The 21,498-nt window shown below is 41.1% G+C and overlaps 1 protein-coding gene across 2 annotated transcripts; it reads left to right on the top strand.

Annotated features, from left to right (window-relative positions):
• Positions 1 to 857: 857 nt before the first annotated feature.
• col1a2 (collagen, type I, alpha 2) lies at positions 858 to 20,083 on the top strand. Of its 2 annotated transcripts, XM_028035618.1 has the most exons (50): positions 858 to 1,060; positions 2,646 to 2,647; positions 3,815 to 3,850; positions 4,253 to 4,336; positions 4,799 to 4,855; positions 5,034 to 5,078; positions 5,248 to 5,301; positions 5,387 to 5,440; positions 5,562 to 5,615; positions 5,708 to 5,761; positions 6,178 to 6,231; positions 6,390 to 6,434; positions 6,535 to 6,633; positions 6,735 to 6,788; positions 7,039 to 7,137; positions 7,820 to 7,864; positions 8,294 to 8,392; positions 8,818 to 8,871; positions 8,950 to 9,057; positions 9,141 to 9,194; positions 9,280 to 9,378; positions 9,589 to 9,642; positions 9,738 to 9,836; positions 9,938 to 9,991; positions 10,094 to 10,147; positions 10,243 to 10,296; positions 10,711 to 10,764; positions 10,856 to 10,900; positions 10,977 to 11,075; positions 11,171 to 11,278; positions 11,376 to 11,429; positions 11,525 to 11,578; positions 12,563 to 12,616; positions 12,720 to 12,773; positions 12,896 to 13,003; positions 13,130 to 13,183; positions 13,532 to 13,585; positions 13,681 to 13,842; positions 13,975 to 14,082; positions 14,324 to 14,431; positions 16,069 to 16,122; positions 16,216 to 16,323; positions 16,413 to 16,466; positions 16,577 to 16,684; positions 16,773 to 16,826; positions 17,442 to 17,549; positions 17,683 to 17,926; positions 18,027 to 18,211; positions 18,303 to 18,545; positions 18,644 to 19,970. In XM_028035618.1, the coding sequence occupies exons 1-50, from the start codon at positions 991 to 993 to the stop codon at positions 18,788 to 18,790; spliced, it is 4,056 nt and encodes a 1,351-aa protein (XP_027891419.1). In that variant the 5' UTR covers positions 858 to 990; the 3' UTR covers positions 18,791 to 19,970. The 2 variants fall into 2 exon arrangements, with proteins under 2 accessions (XP_027891419.1, XP_027891420.1); XM_028035619.1 differs by lacking the exon at positions 10,977 to 11,075 and having other exon boundaries at positions 18,644 to 20,083.
• The last annotated feature ends 1,415 nt before the right edge of the window (positions 20,084 to 21,498 follow it).

Genomic DNA, 21,498 nt, shown 5'->3' with positions numbered 1-21,498 from the left:
AGATGACATGTCTGGTCATGTGGGCAGGTAAGAGCTGCACAAAGAGAGAGAGAGCAAAGGGAGGCGGAAAGTTAGATCTTCTCTCACACCTGCCTTTTTGACAGTCTGAAGGTTCCCCTAGTATTGTGCGTGAAACACTGCATTCCTCCGGTGGAGTTTTCCCAGAGAGAACGCTGCTGTGGTTCTGACTATCCTCTGAAACAGTAAAAGTTAAAGCTTGTACATAGGGACTTTATTAAAAATGCTTAGTGGATGAGTTCTGCATAATGTGTTAATGTGGGGGAGAAGTGAAGCTTTAATTTCAATCAAATCAACGCGAAAAATGAGAGATTCGCCAAATCCGCGCGCAAAGCTTTGACGCAAACGTCCAGTCCAAAATTATTTAACGCAGAATCTCAACATAAGTTGCAAAAATCCGAGTAGAGGTGAACTCAGATCTTCTCGGTGGTAAAATATCCCCACTGACGCTCATCTTCTTGTGCGCATTATACGCACAAATGTATCAGCGCGCAGGGCCAGACGCCCATCGCCCTGCGTGCTGACCTGATCTGCACCGACGCTCTGTAAAAAGACTCGAGTTAGGCCTTCATCTGCCTTATAAACCTCGACGCTGTCCACGTCCTCAAAAAGAATGGATCTAATTAAAACGTTGCACTCGTCATCATCGCCAGAGCCTCTGCCAAACTGTTGCTGGTGGAGAGGAAAAAGGCAGGGAGATGCCGGACCACATGACTGCCTCCAAGCTGCAGAGGGATGGGAGTCAGATTGGGTTTCTCCTCTCCCATTGGCTGACGGGCCGACTTTTGACACGCAGACCAGGGACCCTCCTGCCGTATAAATAGGCCTGATAGATCTTTATTATTCTAGCATCACGGCAGCAGGCATCTGCTAAGTTTGGAGTTATTCGTGTCACCACAACTGTATGCCTGCTTAAAGGTGGTTTAAAGACAGGGGCTCTGCGGCACAAGGAGTCTGCATGTCTGCTTAGACATGCTCAGCTTTGTGGATACTCGGATTCTGTTGCTGCTTGCAGTAACGTTATATCTAACATCATGCCAATGTAAGTTTTGATTGTCTACTCTTTCTCTGTGATGGATCTATACTTTTTCCCCCTTTGGGTCCCTACTTCTTGAGGATGTTTTCGCTTGGCTTTTGTTTGGGACCTACATGATGATGGTCAACCTGAACTCAACCGGACTGAGCTCATGCAGAGGATTCTTCACTTTATCAAAGGATACAATTATTATGTGATTAGTTTTCTTTTGCTTTTGTCTCTTTTTTAAGGGATAAGTAAGAAAAACATTTACGTGGGTGAGACCATCATAACAAGTCTCCCCCCATCGTTTAATGCATGTTGAATTAACATTGGCACTATCCTTTAGAAAAGTTGGATGGAAAGCTTTTGTGGGGCGTTGGACACATTGTTCCATCCACACAGCCAAGAAAGGCAGCTTTGCGTTTCACGTTGCAGTGTCTCCCCCTGGTGGCCATGGAGGCTAGTACCAATTTGGCAAGAATTTAGGCATTCTTTTGAATTAAATCAACAAGGTACAATTTGCCTAGTAAGAAATAGTACTAAATTAATAGAAAATTAAAATAAAAAACATTTTAGTCTTTAATTATTTTTTAAAAGTTGTCTCTCTCTCTTTAAAGTTCCTGTTTTTAAGGCTAAAAATAGCCCCCAAATAACAGAGAATTTCAAAGAAAATACCTCAAACAATTCACTTAACTTTGGTTTGAGGTGTGACCCTTTGAGGCTGAAAGGGATATGAGGCGACCAGTCTCACATTAACGCTCTAGTATGCCACCTGCTGGATCAATGTGGACATGACATGCCAGAGTTCACAGGGAGGTCCCAGCAGCTCCAATCCCAGCCATGACCACCTGATCCCAAAGCCATCCAGGGAGGAACTGGCGTTCACCTGCTTCAGAGAATGAACAAGAGAAGCAAAATGTCATCAAGACAAACTAAATACCACCTTTGTCTTTTTCAAGGACCTCAGCAACAGAATCAAAGCACATTGCAGTATACTGGAAGTATACAGATGTCATAGGAAATTACCTACATTTGGCCTTTCAGTGGCAGGCAAAAAATATTCTAGTCCCGAAGGCATACCCTGCTAGTTCGGACCTGTTAGCAATTTGCAGCTTTAATATCTGGAATGCTGCAGGTTCCCAAGAGATGAACTTCCATTACACGGTTAAAACATCTCAGAGTGGTTACAGTGAATCACTGAGTTTGTTGAGCCTGCAGCTCCTAGTTTTGTCTGAGCTGAGACGTGTTAGGCCGCACACAATTTGAGAGGAGACTTGCTTGTTTTATTATATACTTTATATTCTTTAAATGTCAAGGAGGGCATGAGTGAAGGAAAAGCAATCCTACTACATTCAGGCAACACAGAAAGCCAGGTTTTATGTTTCACCAGGCACAAAATATAACCAGTATATCTTTATTTTAATATCTTCAATCAGTACATCATGTTTTTTTAATAGATAATGTATTATCTAATTAAAATAAGGATGAATACATCAAGATTGTTTGCTCTGTACATTATGAAATTTTCTAACAGAGTATTCCCTTTTCTCCCCCTGCCCTCTCCTTTTCCTCCCTCCTCGCCCGCATCATCATCTCTACAATGCCACAGCGGTTAGTATGCATGCATGCTACCATCATAACAACATATCTAAAACATAGCTTTACCTCATCTAGTCCACCTTGTCATGTCTTCCGAATCCCTTGAAGCAAGTCAGGAAAAAGCCACTGTCAGCTACTGCTGACCTGTGTGAGCTGTCTCAGTCATGACAAGAGGATTTCTTTTAGACTGAGCTGAGCTGTTTCTCTCAGCAGTTTCTCTTTCTTCCTGTCCATCGTTAGGTAAGGGTCCTATTGGCTCTAGATCGTGTCAGTGAAAGCTAAAACCGTGGTGCAGAGGCACCCATGAGAGCCTGGCACAAAGGATCCTTTCTGAGGACAGCAGAGAAGGGGCCAGAGGGAGGTTTTTCACGACTAGCTGACTTTGAGTCAGTTTGGAGTCTATATTTGCCTCTCGTTTCAGATAGATGCAAAGACCAAGGTCTGATCTCAGGCCTGTGAGCTGGAGAATAGAAAGAAAAGGCCATTTCTGTCTGATGCGCTCTGCTTTGATGGAGATTGCCTAGCCTGAGGTTTGGCAGTTGGAGCTTTAGCAGCAGTAGCATCTTAAAGTGTACACTGCATGGTTTTGGTAGCATTTTAGAATATTACTTGCCTTTAGAGCAAGAAATAATGTGAATTGTTTCTTTATTCTCAAGAAACGATTGAGATCAACTTTGTTGTGCACTATGTTGAACACTTATATTATATACGCGTTACACTGTTGAGGCCTTATCTTATTCTGATATTTTTGAAAGCAGTATTCAGAGTTTGTCTTTCATTGACTGAGAATAATCACAGGTTCCCACAAAGTAAGACAACAGCATGCTGAAATATCAATACATGTATTTATTTCCATTATATACAAGATTGTGTTTAGATAACTGCATGGTATAGGACGGATCTATTGGCCTAGAACTTGGAATGTTAGACCCACAAAGCACAAGGTTGACTAGAATATAGATTTGCCATTTCCAGTAAGATCATTTAAGATGGCCTTTAGCTTGTGTCTACCCCCAACTAATGAATCAGATTGTTCAGTGCATGTTTAGCGTTTTGACAATATAGCTCTCACTCATGCAATGAGGCCTAAGTCTTCTACTTGATTCCTGGTAGGAATACTTGCATCTTAAAGCTGTCTAATCTGTGTTGTGGTCTAACCAAGTGATTTCTGCGCTCCAGGGTCCCAGAGGAGACAAAGGACCTCGAGGTGACAGGGTAAGCTGAATTAAAACTCTGCTAACTTTGATCTGCCAAGTGAATTCATATATGCATTATTTGATGTGCGCGTTCTTTATGAAGCGTGATTGGTGAAGTTTCTTGGTGCTGTCTGACCTGTCAGGCCCAGTTTGACACTCCCCTTTGTTTATCGTGCATATGATCCCCTTGATGGGAATTTTAATATAAAGGCTTACAGGACAAAAATTTTGGGTTTTTGCTTGTATCAGGCGTGTTTTGCTATGTTACAGTCACTGCAAATGTTTCACAATGACAATCATTTGGTTTTTTTTACAACAAATTTGCAGCATGTAATTTTGTAGTAGTTTTGTCCGATGGCAAACATGCTTTGTTTGTTAAATCCGTAACACGTCATCACTCGGATTGTCTTCTTTTCTCCAGGGTTTTCCTGGCCCTAATGGAAAAGATGGCAAACCCGGACTGCCTGGCCCCGCTGGCCCTCCAGGCCCCCCTGGACTCGGAGGAGTACGTCTCCCTTTTACACTCAAGAAATACGCAGTTTTTCGAAAAACTTTCATGTATCTTCGAAAATAGTCTCAAGAAACGTTGATGTCACAAAATCGTGTCTTCATTTGAGTTGTATGACAGACGCATGTATGATTTTAGTCATTGACTCCTGACCGTTGCCCTTTTGAACTTTTCTAAGACAAGACATGCATGCTGCCAAATTAGGTCACTGGTGGGCAACTGGAATGTAAAGTAGGTTTACAAATGCTAAAAAATGTCTTAGTCAGTAATATTTTAGGTAAAAACTAGTATTATTATTTTGTCAGAGAATTTCTTTATAATATTAGATTGTCTTTTATGTAAAGACTGAAATGACTGTGGCCCTGGTGAGGCCAATGTTAACCCTGGCAGTAGCATCGTAAGGTTTACTCATGAATTAAATTGAATTAATTATTGTTCTGTTTTTTACCTACTCAACAGAACTTTGCTGCTCAATATGATGGTTCGAAAGCCCCCGATCCTGGACCCGGACCCCCAGTAAGTTTCCTACTCTACCTCAATAAGTCCTATTTTGTCTCAAATCAATAATGCCAAATATTAATTTGTATAAATATCTAAAAGCAATCCAGATAAGCACAATTTATCTACATTGCTTTCAGATTAAATCCATCACAGCGTGACTTGAAATTAATAATTTCATATTTCTTCTTATCAGGGACTGATGGGACCCAGAGGTTCCCCTGGAATGCCTGGACCCCAGGTAAGGGCATAGTTCAAAATTTACCTTGAAATTCAAAATCTATTCAAATCCATAAAGACTTTAATAATCCGAAAAGACAATTAAAAAGACACATCGTTGAAAGAGCCCAGAGAGGCAAAGCAGAAATGTTCTTACATCAATTCTTAGCGATGTGTGTGTTATTCAACAGGGACCTCAAGGACAGACTGGACACGCTGGTGAACCCGGACAGCCTGGAAACGACGTAAGTGTACTCCCTCAAATCTTCCTACTAGCTTGAGTTGCCATTGCAATCTTTAAGTATTTAATGCTTGATTTCTGTTTTCCAGGGCCCTGTTGGAGCCCGTGGACCCCCTGGACCACCTGGCAAATCTGGAGAAGATGTATGTTTGTGACCTTTTTTCACCACTTCTTTCGATTTAATTTGAGTAGCTTCAGCAGTTGTTTTTTGGTTTTTTTTATCCATAAGCAGCTAATGGTGAGTTCTCTTCTATTGATTTATAGGGAAACAATGGCAGACCTGGCAAGCCCGGAGACAGAGGTGCCGCCGGCCCTCAGGTAAGTGGTTCTTACCGGGACACAGAGCTGTGACTTAAATTGAGATTCAGTATCTTTATTCCTTCTTAACCTTCTTTGCTATGGAATTGTAGGGTGCTCGTGGATTCCCAGGAACTCCTGGACTTCCAGGGATGAAGGGACACAGAGTGAGTGATTTACCTTCTTTTAACCTTTTCACCCTCGGCCTGTTTGCCGGAACTTGAACTTGGAATAGAAATTTATTGTGGCTCATCATTCATTATCTGACCCTTCTCTTTTTACCCCCCAAAAATTCCTGGATAATTTGAACATTTAAATTTTAATAGTGGTGCCTTTCATACTGACGCCTAGTGAAGGCCTCCTGTTAAAATTAATTGAGTTAAGTCTTCACTTGAACTTTGGCCATTGGGACAGAGAAATAAAGACACATTTTCACTTCACTCCATCTCCCTTCGAGGACTTTCCTATAACAGATCCTTAAAAAAATAACACCTACTATATTAGATTTTTTTTTCTTAAGTGTTGACCTTAAGTTTGTCCTCTTAGTAACAGCTTTAATCATCTCTACTCTTCTGTGTTGTAGGGTTACACTGGTATTGATGGACGTAAGGGAGAACCCGGTTCTGCTGGCGCCAAGGTACGGCACCATTCAACACGTAGATCGCTTTCTCACTTTCTGCTCATCTTTTTATTTTTATTTTAAGCCTGTCTCTTTATTTGTGCTTATCTACTTCATATGTTAGCATATAATTACATATATAATGGGGATTTTCTTTTTTCCTAACTCTCCCATAGGGTGAGTCTGGTGCCTCTGGATCTCCTGGAAGTTCTGGACTGGCTGTAAGTTCACAATAAAACTAAATGTTCTTCATCTTATATTCCTGTAAGTGTTTCCATCAGCTGTGGTCTTGACTAACTCTGTTGGATGTTCTGTCTTCAGGGACAACGTGGTCAGCCCGGTGAGAGAGGTCGCCCCGGCCCTGCTGGTCCTGCTGGTTCTCGTGGTTCTGATGGCAATGTTGGACCTTCTGGCCCAGCTGTGAGTAAACCCTCTTTATTTCCAATCAAAGGAACAAACGAGAGACACTGTGGATGTCAGAAAACTCCTTACACCATGATCCTTCTTCCTCTTTTATCCAGGGTCCTTTGGGTGCTGCTGGCCCCCCAGGCTTCCCAGGCGGTCCTGGACCCAAGGTGCATGTCTTGTCACTTCCTGTTAAACAGCCAAAAATCTTGTCACAAAAAAGTTAGAAAACAACATAGTCACACATATACCTTGCAGTCTTTTACTTTTTTTTTACTAAATCTCCAAATGAAAAGCACAAATATTGTATATTTTTAGCAATATATACATTTTTGAACACACACTTTTACACACACTAACATTTAATTCTTCTCTCTATCACTAATAAATGAAAAATAATTCAAATGTTGTCATTAACAGGGAGAACTTGGAGCAGCTGGAGGCACTGGCCCATCTGGACCTCAGGGATCTAGAGGAGAGCCCGGATCCAACGGTGTTGTTGGCCCAATTGGCCCCCCTGTAAGTAAAAAAAAAAAGAAATAGTCAACTGGCATATTTTTTAAAACTATTATTTGTCTGGGAGATGACTCCAAGTCCTTGATATACTATTGAACACTGGAAAGAGGCTTGTTTTGTAGTTTCTCTTTGAAAATAAGGGGTAACTTCTATTATATTTCAAAAAAAAAATTCTTGTTTTGGCATGTACATGTTCTAACATGTACTTCTGTGTACTGATTTTTATGATTCACTTGATATACAGAAATAATATTTAATATAATTTTTAAAACCGAGAGAGGAATAGTGTATCTATGTTATGTGATTATATTGTACTGTTAGGGGATTCAGGCACTTGTGTAAACATTTCATTTGAAAATATTCAAACATCATAAAGATTTATTAGACTTTTTAGATAATCTTCATGTGCTAATTAGGTTTTCATAGCACTGTATGTAATTAGACTGAAATCAACTGTATGACCACATTGTAGTAGAATTAAATTTGAAACTCACTGCATTCTATAGAGCTGTATTTTAACTGAGATTGCTTGTAAATTGCCTTTCGATAAGTTAGATTAGTTGTACAGTACAGACCAAAAGTTTGGACACACAGGTGTGTCCAAACTTTTGGTCTGTACTGTAATTTGGGGCTATATAAACATAAATAATTAAATGAAATTAAATTTTCTCTACTTTTCCCATAGGGCAACCCTGGTGCTAATGGTCTGAATGGAGCCAAGGGAGCTGCTGTGAGTATCCACTCTCTTACTGAATCAGTTTTTGGTGTGTTCTATGATTTGCATACATGGAAATCATTTTGCAGTAGGTTCTCACGCCTACCTTAAGAATGTAGAAAGGTTTATACACCAAATACACTCAGTCTATACAGTCCCTAAAAGAAAAGTGTGTACTTCCTTTAGTTGTTGAGCTGGACTGCACCCTATATAAGAGATTTTAGTTGCATACCTGTCAGCTTCTGTCTATGTATACCCAATAAGTTGGATGCATTAAAAAATAATCTCGCTTTGTAACACCTGACACACACAAACTCAACCGTTTTTGTATTCCTGTTGATGATCAGTTGGACGTCAAAACCAACAGAGGGCATTATGTTGAACTCTGGCTCTGAAAGATTTATCAAACGCCAATGCTGACCTGTCACCCTTCCTACTGTAAAGGGAACCCCCGGTTCTGGTGGAGCTCCTGGTTTCCCCGGACCAAGAGGAGGACCTGGACCTCAGGGACCTCAGGGTGCTGCTGGACCAAGAGGACTTTCTGTGAGTATAAAACTCTCTGGAAAGATGAATCCACTGGATCAACTGTTCCTTCATAACATCCATGTACATCAGCCTCGCACATCTCAGCTTTCGCTGATTCTGACTTCTTATTTCGACTGGTCTTAAGTTCCAACATGTTATCTCTTAACTTTTTTTTATTAATATAGGTATATATATTAATACACCTTTATAGCACTTTCCGTATGCACTACTACGATAATAATGGAGTAGAAGCAGTGCTTGTACTGCACAAGTTTTACAAAAGAAAGCCTTTTGCTTTGCAGGTCCAAATGCAGACACAATGCTACTGTTTAGCAATGCACACTAATCACAAAAGATGCTTTACTTGTAAATGTTAAGAAAACACTTATAACATATAATTTCTCTTTGGTTGAATTGCATTTCTATTTCTCTGTATGTTTTAGGGTGATCCTGGTCCTCAGGGTGTCAAGGGAGACACTGGTGGCAAAGGAGAGCCTGTAAGTTTAAAAGATGATTTATTCAAAATGCAAAGCAAATCTGTTCAAGACGCTAAACTTCATTACTGCCTCCCTCAGGGTAACGCTGGCCCTCAGGGACCTCCTGGAACTCAAGGTGAGGAGGGCAAGAGAGGACCCACTGGTGAGATTGGTGCTAATGGGCCTGCTGGCAGCCGTGGTGCTAGAGTAAGTGTCCTACCATAATCTGTTATGGTAATGTTTGACCTCTGACCTAGCTTCAGTAGCTGATAGCCATGTGTCACCCTCAGGGTGCTCCCGGAAGCCGTGGTCTGCCTGGTTCCGATGGAAGAACTGGCCCAATTGTGAGCATTACGCGAAAGACACTCAAACATCTGTCCATTCAGTGAGCTACTATTTCTAATTTTGACCACGTTTTGACCACAACAGGGTATGCCTGGTGCCCGTGGTGCTTCTGGTGCTGCTGGACCTCGTGGACCCCCTGGAGATGCCGGTCGTGCTGGCGAGCCTGGCCCTGCCGGTCTCAGAGTGAGTGTTTTTAATCATTTCTTCATGTAGAGGAGGAATAGACCATCCTAGAGTGACAATGAACTTGATTTATAAAGGGACAATGCACAACTCAAACATAAATGTCATCAACTGATGCACTGTACCAGATTATAGCAAAAGCTAATTCGCTTCTGCGGTCCCCCTGAAAATGTGGACTCTTCATAACTTCTCCATGTTTGTTTTCTAAAGGGTCTCCCAGGAAGCCCTGGAAGCTCTGGACCCCCAGGAAAGGAGGGACCTTCTGTGAGTAAACCTTAGTTCTACTCTCTCTAGAGAGTTGCTGCTGGTCTCATGACTGTTTCTCCAATGGATTGAGGTGACACTTCTTCATCTTCCAGGGTCCTGCTGGACAAGATGGCCGTTCTGGACCTCCCGGCCCAACTGGACCTAGAGGCCAGCCAGGAAACATTGGTTTCCCTGGACCCAAAGGACCCTCTGTGAGTGGGCATTATGCAGGACCTGAAGAAAAAAAAGAGCAGTTCAAATTGTACGCGTTTGTTTCAGCTCCGTCTTACCTATAAATCCTGTTTTCCCTCAGGGAGAGCCGGGCAAACCTGGAGAGAAGGGACCTAGTGGCCCCACTGGTCTGAGAGTATGTCAGAGAATATAATGTTATGAAAGCATAAACATTTGCATAATTTCTGTTTCAGCTGTTCAGTGTTGCTGTATGCTTAGTTGCTATCTCTGTTATCAGGGACCCCCTGGACCTGACGGCAACAACGGAGCCACTGGCCCCATGGGAGCTGCTGTAAGTGTCTCTGCATAAAAGGCTTACTGTAATATCCGTTCTTGCAAAATAGGATTTTAGCATCCATTTTCAAGAATGTTTTCTCCTTGATGTAGGGCGGTGCTGGTGAGAAGGGAGAGCAGGGACCAGCTGGAGCTCCTGGCTTCCAGGTTTGAACATTTCTCTTCTCTGATTACCAAAATGGAGGCAATACAAGGAGATAAAAGCATTTCTGATGGCTACATATTGTCTTAGCACTGAATGTTTATGGACATCTTTCTTCACGGCCACTTAAGACTGGCCTGTCCTGATCTTAATAGCTTCAATAATCTATAAGTTCCATCCAGATTTAGCAAGTTAACCTTTAGCATTTTCATGTTGTTTACACTGAGGGCAACATCACCATTTTTGTCTGGTTAGTGAGAAATATTCTGAGGGTTTGAGTTTTAGGTAATAATTTGACAGTAAAGAGCACTTTGATATTAATTTCTGTATTGTTTTTTGTTTTGTTTTTAAATTATACTCAATTTACTATTTTCTTGTTTGACGCTGTTGGATCTTGTGTTGACACTTGGTGTTTGTAGGGTCTGCCTGGACCTGCTGGATCTGTCGGTGAGGCTGGCAAGCCTGGAGAAAGAGTAAGTAAATGAACTCAAAACAAGTTTCGCGGATGAAACACAAATATTGGTGCAGTCTAACTAAATCTAACCAAACGATGTGGTGCTCTAGGGTATCCCAGGAGAGCAGGGAGCCGCTGGACCAGCTGGTGGCAAGGTGAGGTCACTTTGCTTTCACGTGCATGTACAAGAACCAGGAGATCAGAAATTAAATAAGCGTCTATACTCTGCAGGGAGAGCGTGGTAACCCAGGTGCTGCTGGCGCTTCTGGAGCTCAGGGACCAATTGGACCCCGTGGACCAGCTGGAGCCCCTGGACCTGATGGTGGCAAGGTAATCCAAAGGAAGAAAAAATTGTCAAAAACCTATTATGATTTTTAAAAAAATGTAAGGAAGATAAACAGATTTTTTTCCTTTTCTGCTGCTAGGGAGAGCCAGGAGCTGCTGGAGCTGCTGGGGCTGCCGGACATCAAGGATCTGCTGGCATCCCCGGTGAGCGTGGTGTAGCTGGTGGTCCAGGAGGCAAGGGAGAGAAGGTAAATTTAAGAGAAAAAAAAAATCTACCACATCCACATATTTTACTATATTCTGTTTGAAAGTTACAGCCCGTCTAACTACTGCTTTCATTCTCAGGGAGAGACCGGACACAGAGGCCCTGATGGAAATTCTGGCAGAGATGGCTCTCGTGTAGGTTAAACTCTCCTGTTCTTTTGAGATACACCTAAAAACAAAATATTGGAGCCTGTACCCCTTATTGACTATCCCCTTTAATCTCCTACCAGGGCCCTGCTGGACCTCCTGGCCCTCCTGGACCCACTGGAGCCAACGGTGATAAGGTCAGTTGGTGTATTAGTTGTGAGAAATAGATAACTGACAAATCTTGGCAAATGTCACCAGCGCAGGACTATTCCTGCCAAACAAACAAATATCAACAAAAATAAATGTAAGCTATGAATGACTCCTGCCAACACTTACCTGCCAACACTCAAGGTAGACTTCTTAAACCAAAGCTTTGCAACAATAAGCTATCAGGAGAAGCCGTTGGGATTACAGAAGTGTAAAAATATGAATTCTGAACAAATCTGTACTTCGTTTTCAAATCTTTTGCTTTTCTCTGCGGTAAAATCCAAATTAAACCTGTAGCAAATTGCTATATTTAAAGCAACAGTCGCACTGCTGCCATCTGGTGGCTGTTTTATAAACTGCAGCAACATTCCAGCTGCTAACCTAGCAAAAGATGGCAGTGGATATGATTCAATAAAACAACGTCCATACATATTTTTTTTTCTTCTTCCATTTCTGTAATTATTTTTAATTCGTTTTGTTAATTAAAAAAAAAAAACAACGTGGATATTTTAATATTCTCATACAGCATTTACATATATTACAGAACATATGCAAGGAACATATTTTCTGCTTGGTATCTATTCATATAAAAAGATTGTATAATTCAGGACTGTCAGACTCATTTTCACTTTGGGCCACATCAAGATCAGGAATATTCCCAGAGGGCCAGTTTTGACCAAATATACTGCTAAAAATCCATTAATAAGCTTTAAAAATATTATTGCAAAAGCTGTGTCTGCATTCGACAATACTTTTTCTTTTCACATTAATGTTATTTGGCAGAATATGGATAAAAAGTGCTTTGACTTTATTGATTAAAATAATATCTAAGCACACACCTGTTATCTTGAAGACTCTATTTATGTGGCCCTGTAGAGTTCAGACGGCCACATTAACAGGCATTGAGTCTAATGCATATGTTGTAGTTGATTAAGCGTTAGAGTAATTCTTATTCTGTCTTTTGTCTCTTCTAGGGTGAGGTTGGTTCCTTTGGACCCTCTGGCCCTGCTGGACCTCGTGGACCCTCTGTAAGATAGATTTCCTATTATTTACATACCTTAACTACATCATATGTCATCATAAAACAAGGTTTTAGGGAGCCTTTTTTGACAAAGTTCTTCTTATCTACAGGGTGAGCGTGGAGAGGTTGGACCTGCCGGATCCCCCGGATTTGCTGGACCCCCTGTAAGCCTGATTCTTTAATAGGTTAAAATTACAAAGAGATTTGGGTTAACGCATATACTGAAGATTTGCTTAACAAGCACAAAAGCTTGTCCGGACGTTTACATCCTTTGGTTCTCCCACAGGGTCTTGATGGTCAGGCCGGAGCCAGAGGAGAGCGTGGACCTGCCGGGGGAAAGGGAGAGTCTGGATCCGCTGGCCCTGCTGGACCCGCTGGACAGTCTGGACCTGCTGTAAGCACACTCACAATCTCGCTTTCTCACTCTTGTTACGATTGCAGTTCAAATAGTGTCATAGGGTATGGCGAGATTTGAAGAGATGAAGAGATTTTTCTTATTTCTTTTTTTTTTGCTATCTAGGGCCCAGCTGGCTCTGCTGGACCTCCTGGCGCTCGTGGAGAAACTGGTCCTCCAGTGAGTACTCGATTAAAAGCTCAAATGCAGTACCATATGTTGTATATCCACCTGCCACACACATGCTTTCTATCATCGCTTTTCAGTTCAGTTTTGTGGCGTACCTCCTTATTCCAAATAATAATTGTAATACAGCATCGATATCTGCTAAATTGAGGGATATAACACACGTTTAGCTTTTATAAATATCACACTCTTCTTCAAAAAATACACATAAAGCTTAAAGACTCTTACTGGATAAGATATATTGTATTAATTCCTTGAGTTTGGTTCAGTTTTTTTTATTTAAAAAGCACACGCACACCTATAAGACCTCTGTTTCTAACCTCTGTATGTGTTTTTGTTCAGGGTCTGACTGGTTTGCCTGGTGCTGCTGGCAGAGTTGGTGCTCCTGGCCCTGCTGTGAGTACTTTCATTGTGCAATTCTCCATAAAACCAAACACACACACAAATAAGCCACACATTACACAATGTACTCCTCTCTCCTTTTTCCCCAGGGTATTGTGGGACCTCCTGGCCCCTCCGGTAACGCTGGAAAAGACGGACCTCGTGGTCTCCGTGGTGACTCTGGTCCTGCTGGTCCTTCTGGTGAGCAAGGAATGGTTGGACCACCTGGTCCTCCTGGAGAGAAGGGACCCTCCGGAGAGTCTGGCCCCGCTGTAAGTACTACAAAATCACATAAAAGAAATATGGAGAGGGAAGAAAAAATGATGAGAATTTAATGAAATGTCTCTACACATCACCTCAAATTGTTATGGTGATTAATCATGAGTGTTTGTGCATATTGTCAGGGACTTTCTGGTGCTCCTGGACCCACTGGCCCTCTGGGAATTACAGGATTCGTTGGTCTGCCTGGTGCTAGAGGAGATCGTGGTACACCTGGTGGTGCTGGTGCTGTGGTAAGTGCAAGTTAGTACCTAGACACCCCCCTGCCTAAGGACAGTGTAAAAAGCCATCTTATCAATCCCATGTTATATCTCAGTAGCACAGAAATGTAATAAAACTGTTCAAACAAAGGATCACGGATCTTTAAACAGCCCCAGTGATAAACTGGAATATACTTCAATTGATAATTAGCATCATATCTGCTTCAACATGTGTTTTGGTCCATGTCTCATTTTCTGTTTTATAATATTCCAGGGAGAGCCTGGTAGACCTGGACCCGCTGGTCCATCTGGAGCCCGTGGTCCCCCTGGTAACATTGGCATGCCTGGTATGACCGGACCTCAAGGAGAGGCTGGACGCGAGGTAACACTTAGTCAGAAATTTAGCCAGTTAGCTAGTTAGTTCTTGTTCAAAATGTTGAAAGGAATGATTGCTTAAAAGAAAGAGCTGATAGCTCCTAGTGTAGTTATTTTGAAATATATTTAAACTCTATCAACTTATTTCTCAACCAATGCAGACTCATTTTACACAGAACAAGCAACACAACTAGCCTAAATGAAACAGAAAGTCAAGTAACTGTAACCAAACCAAATGGAAAAAAGTATGGAAAGTCGCTGGTATAAGGGAGCATCCTCTAATTTCCAGGTTCCACACAGCACCATTTTTGCTTTACCTGATGACATGTATTCATATTTTTAATAAAAACTACATTATTTGATCAACTAACAAGACAATGCAGACAAAAGTTTAAGAAGTCCATCATTCACAATAGTTCAAGCCCAGATTATCAATGGAAGCCGCAACATTCAACTCATCATTATAATTTTTCGTGTGTACTATGAGGCAGATTGATTTCTTCGTCAATAATTAAGTATGAATCCACTTTTAGAAGCAGCAGACTGACTAGTTCACCTCCTTAAGGGGTAGGTGAAATGTTTTCCCGTTTCCTGACAACTTCAACAAAGCTGCATGGTTAGCCTGGATATGTTACTAGGCTATTTCCTTGTCCTTAATCTCTGTATGCATTCCTGTCTCATAGGCAGATAAAACCTTGTTTTGCTTCTCCCAGATAAATCAGATTATGAGCACATTTTAGCAATGAGAATTTGAGTCTAACTATGATTTTTAAAAAGTCTGAATACAATCTAAAAGCACAAGACTTATGTTATTTAAAGATAGAAAATAGTTAAAAAGATTTCAGAATTGTAGAAAAAATATTTTCAACCCTACTTGCCAAATGTGGGTCATCTGTAAAAAAATCATTTTTAATGTAGGCTATTTGATTGGCTGAGCTAATGACAGATAACATCTTTGGTAACTTTTATTGTGGTTTGTGCTTAAATGTGTAACTATGCTGCAGTTTCTTCATTGTATCAAACACCAGCAGGAATATTCTGAATGAGAAATTTTAGAAGGCAAATTTCAGCTTTTAAAAGTTTACTTTGAGGTTTGAGACAGTCATATTACAGCTACTGTAAGATGAAGAAAAGTGGATAAAACTCTCAATGCTTCAATAAATTTCAAGTTAATACATCATTTATTGAATTGGCATACTTATTCACAAAATAGTTGTAGAAAGAAATGGGTTATATGTTGACCTAGATGCTACTTTTCTTCATTAGTCCATGACTTAACAAGTATAAATTATGTCCAAAATGCAGATAGTAAGCCTACCTGCCTATGGTCAAAATTAAGGAGATTATAAACTTCAAGCTTCCTTCAAATGATGCTATTGCATGTTTTGTCTCTGTATATACCGAATCAATATATTGGATATACTGATTTAATTCCTTTTTCTAACATGAAAAACAGAAATAATTACATTAGTAGTGGGTTTCATTATTGTAAAGTAGACCACTATAACTGTATACACAGAGAAACTGGAGCTAATCAAGAAGAGTTAAGGACAACATCACTTGCTTTAGCATCTCATATGTATATTTCACAAAGTTTGTTAATGAATGTTTTTTGCCTTTATACCCACTCTTTGTCCGAAACAGGGTAGCCCCGGTAACGACGGACCCCCTGGTCGTCCCGGTGCCTCTGGATTCAAGGTAACGTCCTGAGGGTACATTTAAACATGATTGTTCTCAGGAGAAAAACACAGTACGCTCTGAGCTGCCTGTTCTCTTGTTTGTCATGCTTAGGGAGATCGTGGTGAGCCTGGATCTCCTGGTGCCTTGGGACTTGCTGGTGCTCCCGGACCTGCCGGACCAACTGGAGCTGCTGGTAGACCTGGAAACCGTGGAGAGGCTGTAATTATTGTTCTTCCTTGTCTATTCAAATTGTTTACCTTTAAATATATCAGCTTGTCTCATTCATATATTTGTTGATGTGTCCCTAGGGCCCATCAGGTCCTTCTGGACCCGCTGGACCTGCTGGAGCCAGAGGCGCTCCAGTAAGTACAATAAATATGCCACACAATTTGGTTCCATGAAACATGACTTCAACACATTTCTATGACCTTGTGTGACGACTGAAATAAAGGCTGATATCTGTGTGTTGTAGGGACCTTCTGGACCCCGTGGTGAGAAGGGAGTTGCTGGAGAGAAGGGAGACAGAGGCATGAAGGGTCTTCGTGGACATCCTGGTCTCCAGGGAATGCCCGGACCTTCAGTGAGTATCATTTTATTGACTGGTGTTAATTTTGGAAGATGGAGGGCATAAAGAATGTGTATGATTTGGGACTTTTCTTTTCCCACAGGGACCTCCTGGTGAGAGCGGTCCTGCTGGAGCCCTTGGACATGCTGGACCCAGAGTGAGTTTAATCCTGAATTAGAGACTATTCTTTATTTGTTCTTGAGGTGATCATAAGTGTGAAGCCACTGTCTTACACAAAACGTAGTTCAAAGTTGTCCAACATAGTGGTGTGTTTTAATTAAAGGTGGATTTTTTAACTTCCCATTCATAAATGCAGCAATAATCTCCTTGAAACTCTTAGAGGGAAAGTCTCAAAGAACCCCCCACGTTAATGCAGGACAACCTCTATTTGCAATCATGGTGCTTTAGAAATAAAATGTTGCTATTAGCGTGCACTGCTGCTTGAGCTTAGCATCACAACAAGCAGCAACTACTACAGATTTTCTGGCTTGCAACTTGAAGGAGCTTATCTGGGGTATTGACTTCACTCCCAGGACTTTAGCTCTGGGAGTGAGCTACTGACTTTCTTGATAAATCAAATGCAGCATTTCTTCACATTAGCAGATTTCTTTCACACAACATTGCAAAAAAGAAAAAAGAAGAAATGAAGAAAAAAAGAAAGAAAAAAGAAATGAAAAGACTTCTTTGACACTGGGGCTCCAAGTTCTATGCATGCTGTAATTGTTAGCTGTACATTATTTTAAATGGCTGTAAACAATTATCTCTTCTTTAGGGACCTTCTGGACCCAATGGACCCCCTGGTAAAGATGGTAGAGCTGGCACACATGGTCCTATGGGTCCTCCTGGCTCCCGTGGACCTCCTGGATATGTTGGACCAGTTGTAAGTTTGACTTTCCTTCACCTATGTATCAGTATTTTAGACAGATTTGTGTGCTACGATTTGTGTTCTATGTCTAAAGTAGAAGATTCAGATAGGTTTGCAGCCTATTGATCAACTGTCATATCCATTGTAGGGCCCTGCTGGATCTCCTGGTCTGCCCGGACCTCCTGGCCCATCTGGTGGCGGATACGACGTCTCCGGATACGATGAATACAGAGCTGATCAGCCAGCTCTCAGAGCCAAGGACTACGAAGTTGATGCCACCATCAAGTCTCTCAACACTCAGATTGACAACCTGCTTACCCCCGAGGGATCCAGAAAGAACCCTGCCCGCACCTGCCGCGACATCAAGCTCAGTCACCCCGACTGGAGCAGCGGTAAGCAGCTTATAGGCCCTGATTTAGTATGATGCATTTATATTAGCTTTCCACCCTCCTCCAAACCCAAAACATTCGACTGATGCCTTCTCCTCCTCAGGATTCTACTGGATTGACCCCAACCAGGGCTGCATCAATGATGCCATCAAGGTCTTCTGCGACTTTACCACCCGCGAGACCTGCATCTATGCCCATCCAGAGAGCATTGCACGCAAGAACTGGTACAGAAGCACAGACAACAGGAAGCACGTGTGGTTCGGAGAGACCATCAACGGCGGTACCGAGGTGCAAGGGGGACGCAGTCAAATAAGAATGCCTACCCTGAATTTGGCAGTCCTTTGAAATCCTAACTTTTCTGCTTGGTTCTGTCCTGTAGTTTACCTACAACGACGAGACCCTCAGCCCACAGAGCATGGCCACGCAGCTGGCTTTCATGCGCCTGCTTTCCAACCAGGCTAGCCAGAACATCACCTACCACTGCAAGAACAGCGTTGCCTACATGGATGGTGAGAGCGGCAACCTGAAGAAGGCCGTTGTGCTCCAGGGCTCCAATGACGTGGAGCTCAGGGCCGAGGGCAACAGCCGCTTCACCTTCTCCGTGCTGGAGGATGGCTGCACTGTAAGTACAGTTTTTGCTTTTTTAGGCTCTTTGTAGACATTGAACTACACCGTTTTTCAATGTCTAATCTCCATTTTCCTTTCCTTCACCTTTTGCAGACACACACTGGTGAGTGGAGCAAGACAGTGATTGAGTACAGAACAAATAAACCAACTCGCCTCCCCATCCTCGACATTGCACCTTTGGACATTGGTGGACCTGATCAGGAGTTTGGTTTGGACATTGGCCCAGTCTGTTTCAAATAAATAGACTCATGATAAATTAACACCAAAAAGAGAGAAAGAACAAAAAAAAAGAAATCTCTGCCCTTCTCTGTTTTTTTTTTTTTGTACTGAATGCTGACTTCTCTGCACATCCACTTGCTTAAGATGGGCAACTATCGGAGAGGACCGAACGGACTGAACGGAGATTTTGTGCAATGCAAATTAATACAGCCAAACCCAAAGGGACGCGGGATAACACCTTGTTGTGGAACATCATGGCATCTTTTTTTGTAAAAAATAAAAGAAGTGTAATAAAAATGCTGAAAGTATGCATCACATTTTGTGGTCTTTGTATATCTTCCAAAGAAGAGGTTTAAAACCACAATTTCCAAGAACAAAAAAGGTTTGAACTACCTCATGCCTGTACTCAAAGAAAATAGTATTGACAAAAACCTGAGTCCACAACCGAGATGTTAAGACTTCTAATGCTTCAAGCTTTGTCCTGCTTGGAAGGTGCTCAGTTACTTGAAGCAGAGACCTATGGTGCTAAAATGCAGCTGTGGAACGAACCACTTTTTACTGTATTACTTTGTATTGACCTATGAGGAGTCTAACATCAATCCCGCTGATACTCCCCCACTTTAAGCAGGTGGAATGTTCCTAAACTCTTATGTCTAATGTCTGTTTTCTGTTTTTTTTTTTTTTTAATTTTCTGACTTTTCTTGTCCTTCTAAGTTTTTTCAGGCTTTTCTTTTGTACTGCCCCAGTTCCACTCGCAGTGTTCACATTGACAGCACACTTTTCCTCCAGTCCCAAATGGTTTTCAGGCGGCCTTTCTCTCTCTCTCTCAAACAATGACACCACAAAGTCTATTGTACCTATTTTGTATATGTGAGATGTTTAAATAAATTGTGAAAAGTTCTGAAATAAAGCATGTCCAATGTTCCAAAACCCACAAACCATGCAGTGACTTTTATGTTTTAATGACATCATTGAAGGTGTGTCACTGTAATGTATTATTATTATTTTTTATTTTTTAGTTTCTTTTATATATATATAATTTCATCTGGTCTTAGTTGTGCTGACGATTTATGTATCAGCATTGACTTAAACATCTTCCTATTGTGGAAGCAGAACACTATCATGAGTCACATCCCCCTTTATGTTGCCTCTCATCAGAACATCCAACTTTAATGTATAGTAAACTTCTGTTTACACTCTCCATGTCATTGTGTGATTTCTAATGTGCATTTTCTTGTAAATATGCATTCTCCAATGTAGCTTTTTTTCTTGCATAAAACAGCTTTTGCATCCAAATAAACCTCTGAGTTTGGATCAAGGCTTAAACTGTATTGATGCATGACTATAGACATTAGCTTCTTTATATGACCCAGCACTGCAGACATTTTAGTTGTTTAATTGACTTAGAAGCACTGGCGACAGGTATTTAATGACCCTTTGGAGACTTATTAGTGGTGCCAATACTGCTGAGATAGGCTTCAGTACCACAAACGGTACAGGAAATAGGCGGGGAAATGCCTTGAAAGAAGGGCGCGACGGATTTGTAAAAGCTGCAACTCACGTCACTGCTATATGTAGACAGCTGCAATACCAATTATAACCACAAGATGGAGGTGAGGTATAAATGTTTCTTACACTGCAAGCGCTGCCAAAAAGAAACGTTGAGCACTTAATTTTAATACAACTGGCATTAGATTTATAAGTGTCAGTAAGTCGGAGTAAAAGCTAATTTATATTTAGAAATGTAAAAAAATAGCAGTTGATGCAAAAACACAGACAATTATTGATAATACAAACATTGAAGGAAACATATGACAACAAATATCTGGGTGCAATGGTACCGCAGAATCTGCTTGAAAATTCAAGGAAGACATGCAAAAATGAAAATAATGCTACAGCTTTGGGGAAAATTCAGATAATAGATTAATGAATATTCTATATAATTCACTTGAAGTGTCATGTATTACTCAGTGTGTGGAGGTCTGGGGTAACACCTATTCAAAAATCTACGACCCTTACACATACCACAAAAATGAGAAATCACAAATTAACTGTATTTAATGTTACACGTGTTAAAACGTGCCAGTTTGATCAAATCCAAAGTTACAATAATTATGTCCAATTTACTGAAAAGCATAAAAAAGCATTACTTAAAAGCATTCATAGAAGTGTTTACAGAAAAGGCAGTTTATAATTTAAGGTGCAAAGAGAATGTGTGGGTACAACAAAAAGGAGTTTGTGCATTTCAATTTGGGTAATGGCTTAGAACAAAGTCAAAATATGAATGAATTTTAAAAAAATTACAATAAAAAGATATTTAGGAGAGACATAAAGCTGAGGATGGATGAGTTTTAGTCATCACTAAAACCCTTCAAATGTTGTACTTTGCAAAACCTTTTCATACAGAAATTGGATGTTTTAGATTTTATGTTTTGTTGGTATATGCAAAATATTTAGGCAGCTTGCAAAACTAGTTTGTGCAATTTTATGCACAACTAAATTGACCCTTGTATCTTCATCAAAATGGATGGCACACCCCAATGAATTTAGAACATATCACAGTTTCTATGGCAGTCTATATCCATAAAAAAGTCAGCCACACCTGTACAAAGTAACCATTGGAATCCTATTCCTGTAGGGCAGATTGCACAGTGACACTTGTATTGTGCGTTGTGCTGCCGACCATGAGTGTTTTGTTCTGTTCTAGTGGGGATTAGTGTTGATTTTGT

The sequence above is a fragment of the Xiphophorus couchianus genome, chromosome 13 (genome assembly GCF_001444195.1).
Source record: "Xiphophorus couchianus chromosome 13, X_couchianus-1.0, whole genome shotgun sequence".
NCBI classification, from domain to species: Eukaryota; Metazoa; Chordata; class Actinopteri; order Cyprinodontiformes; family Poeciliidae; genus Xiphophorus; species Xiphophorus couchianus.
Note: the sequence above shows the minus strand (reverse complement) of the source record. Positions and strands in the feature narration are given on the sequence as shown.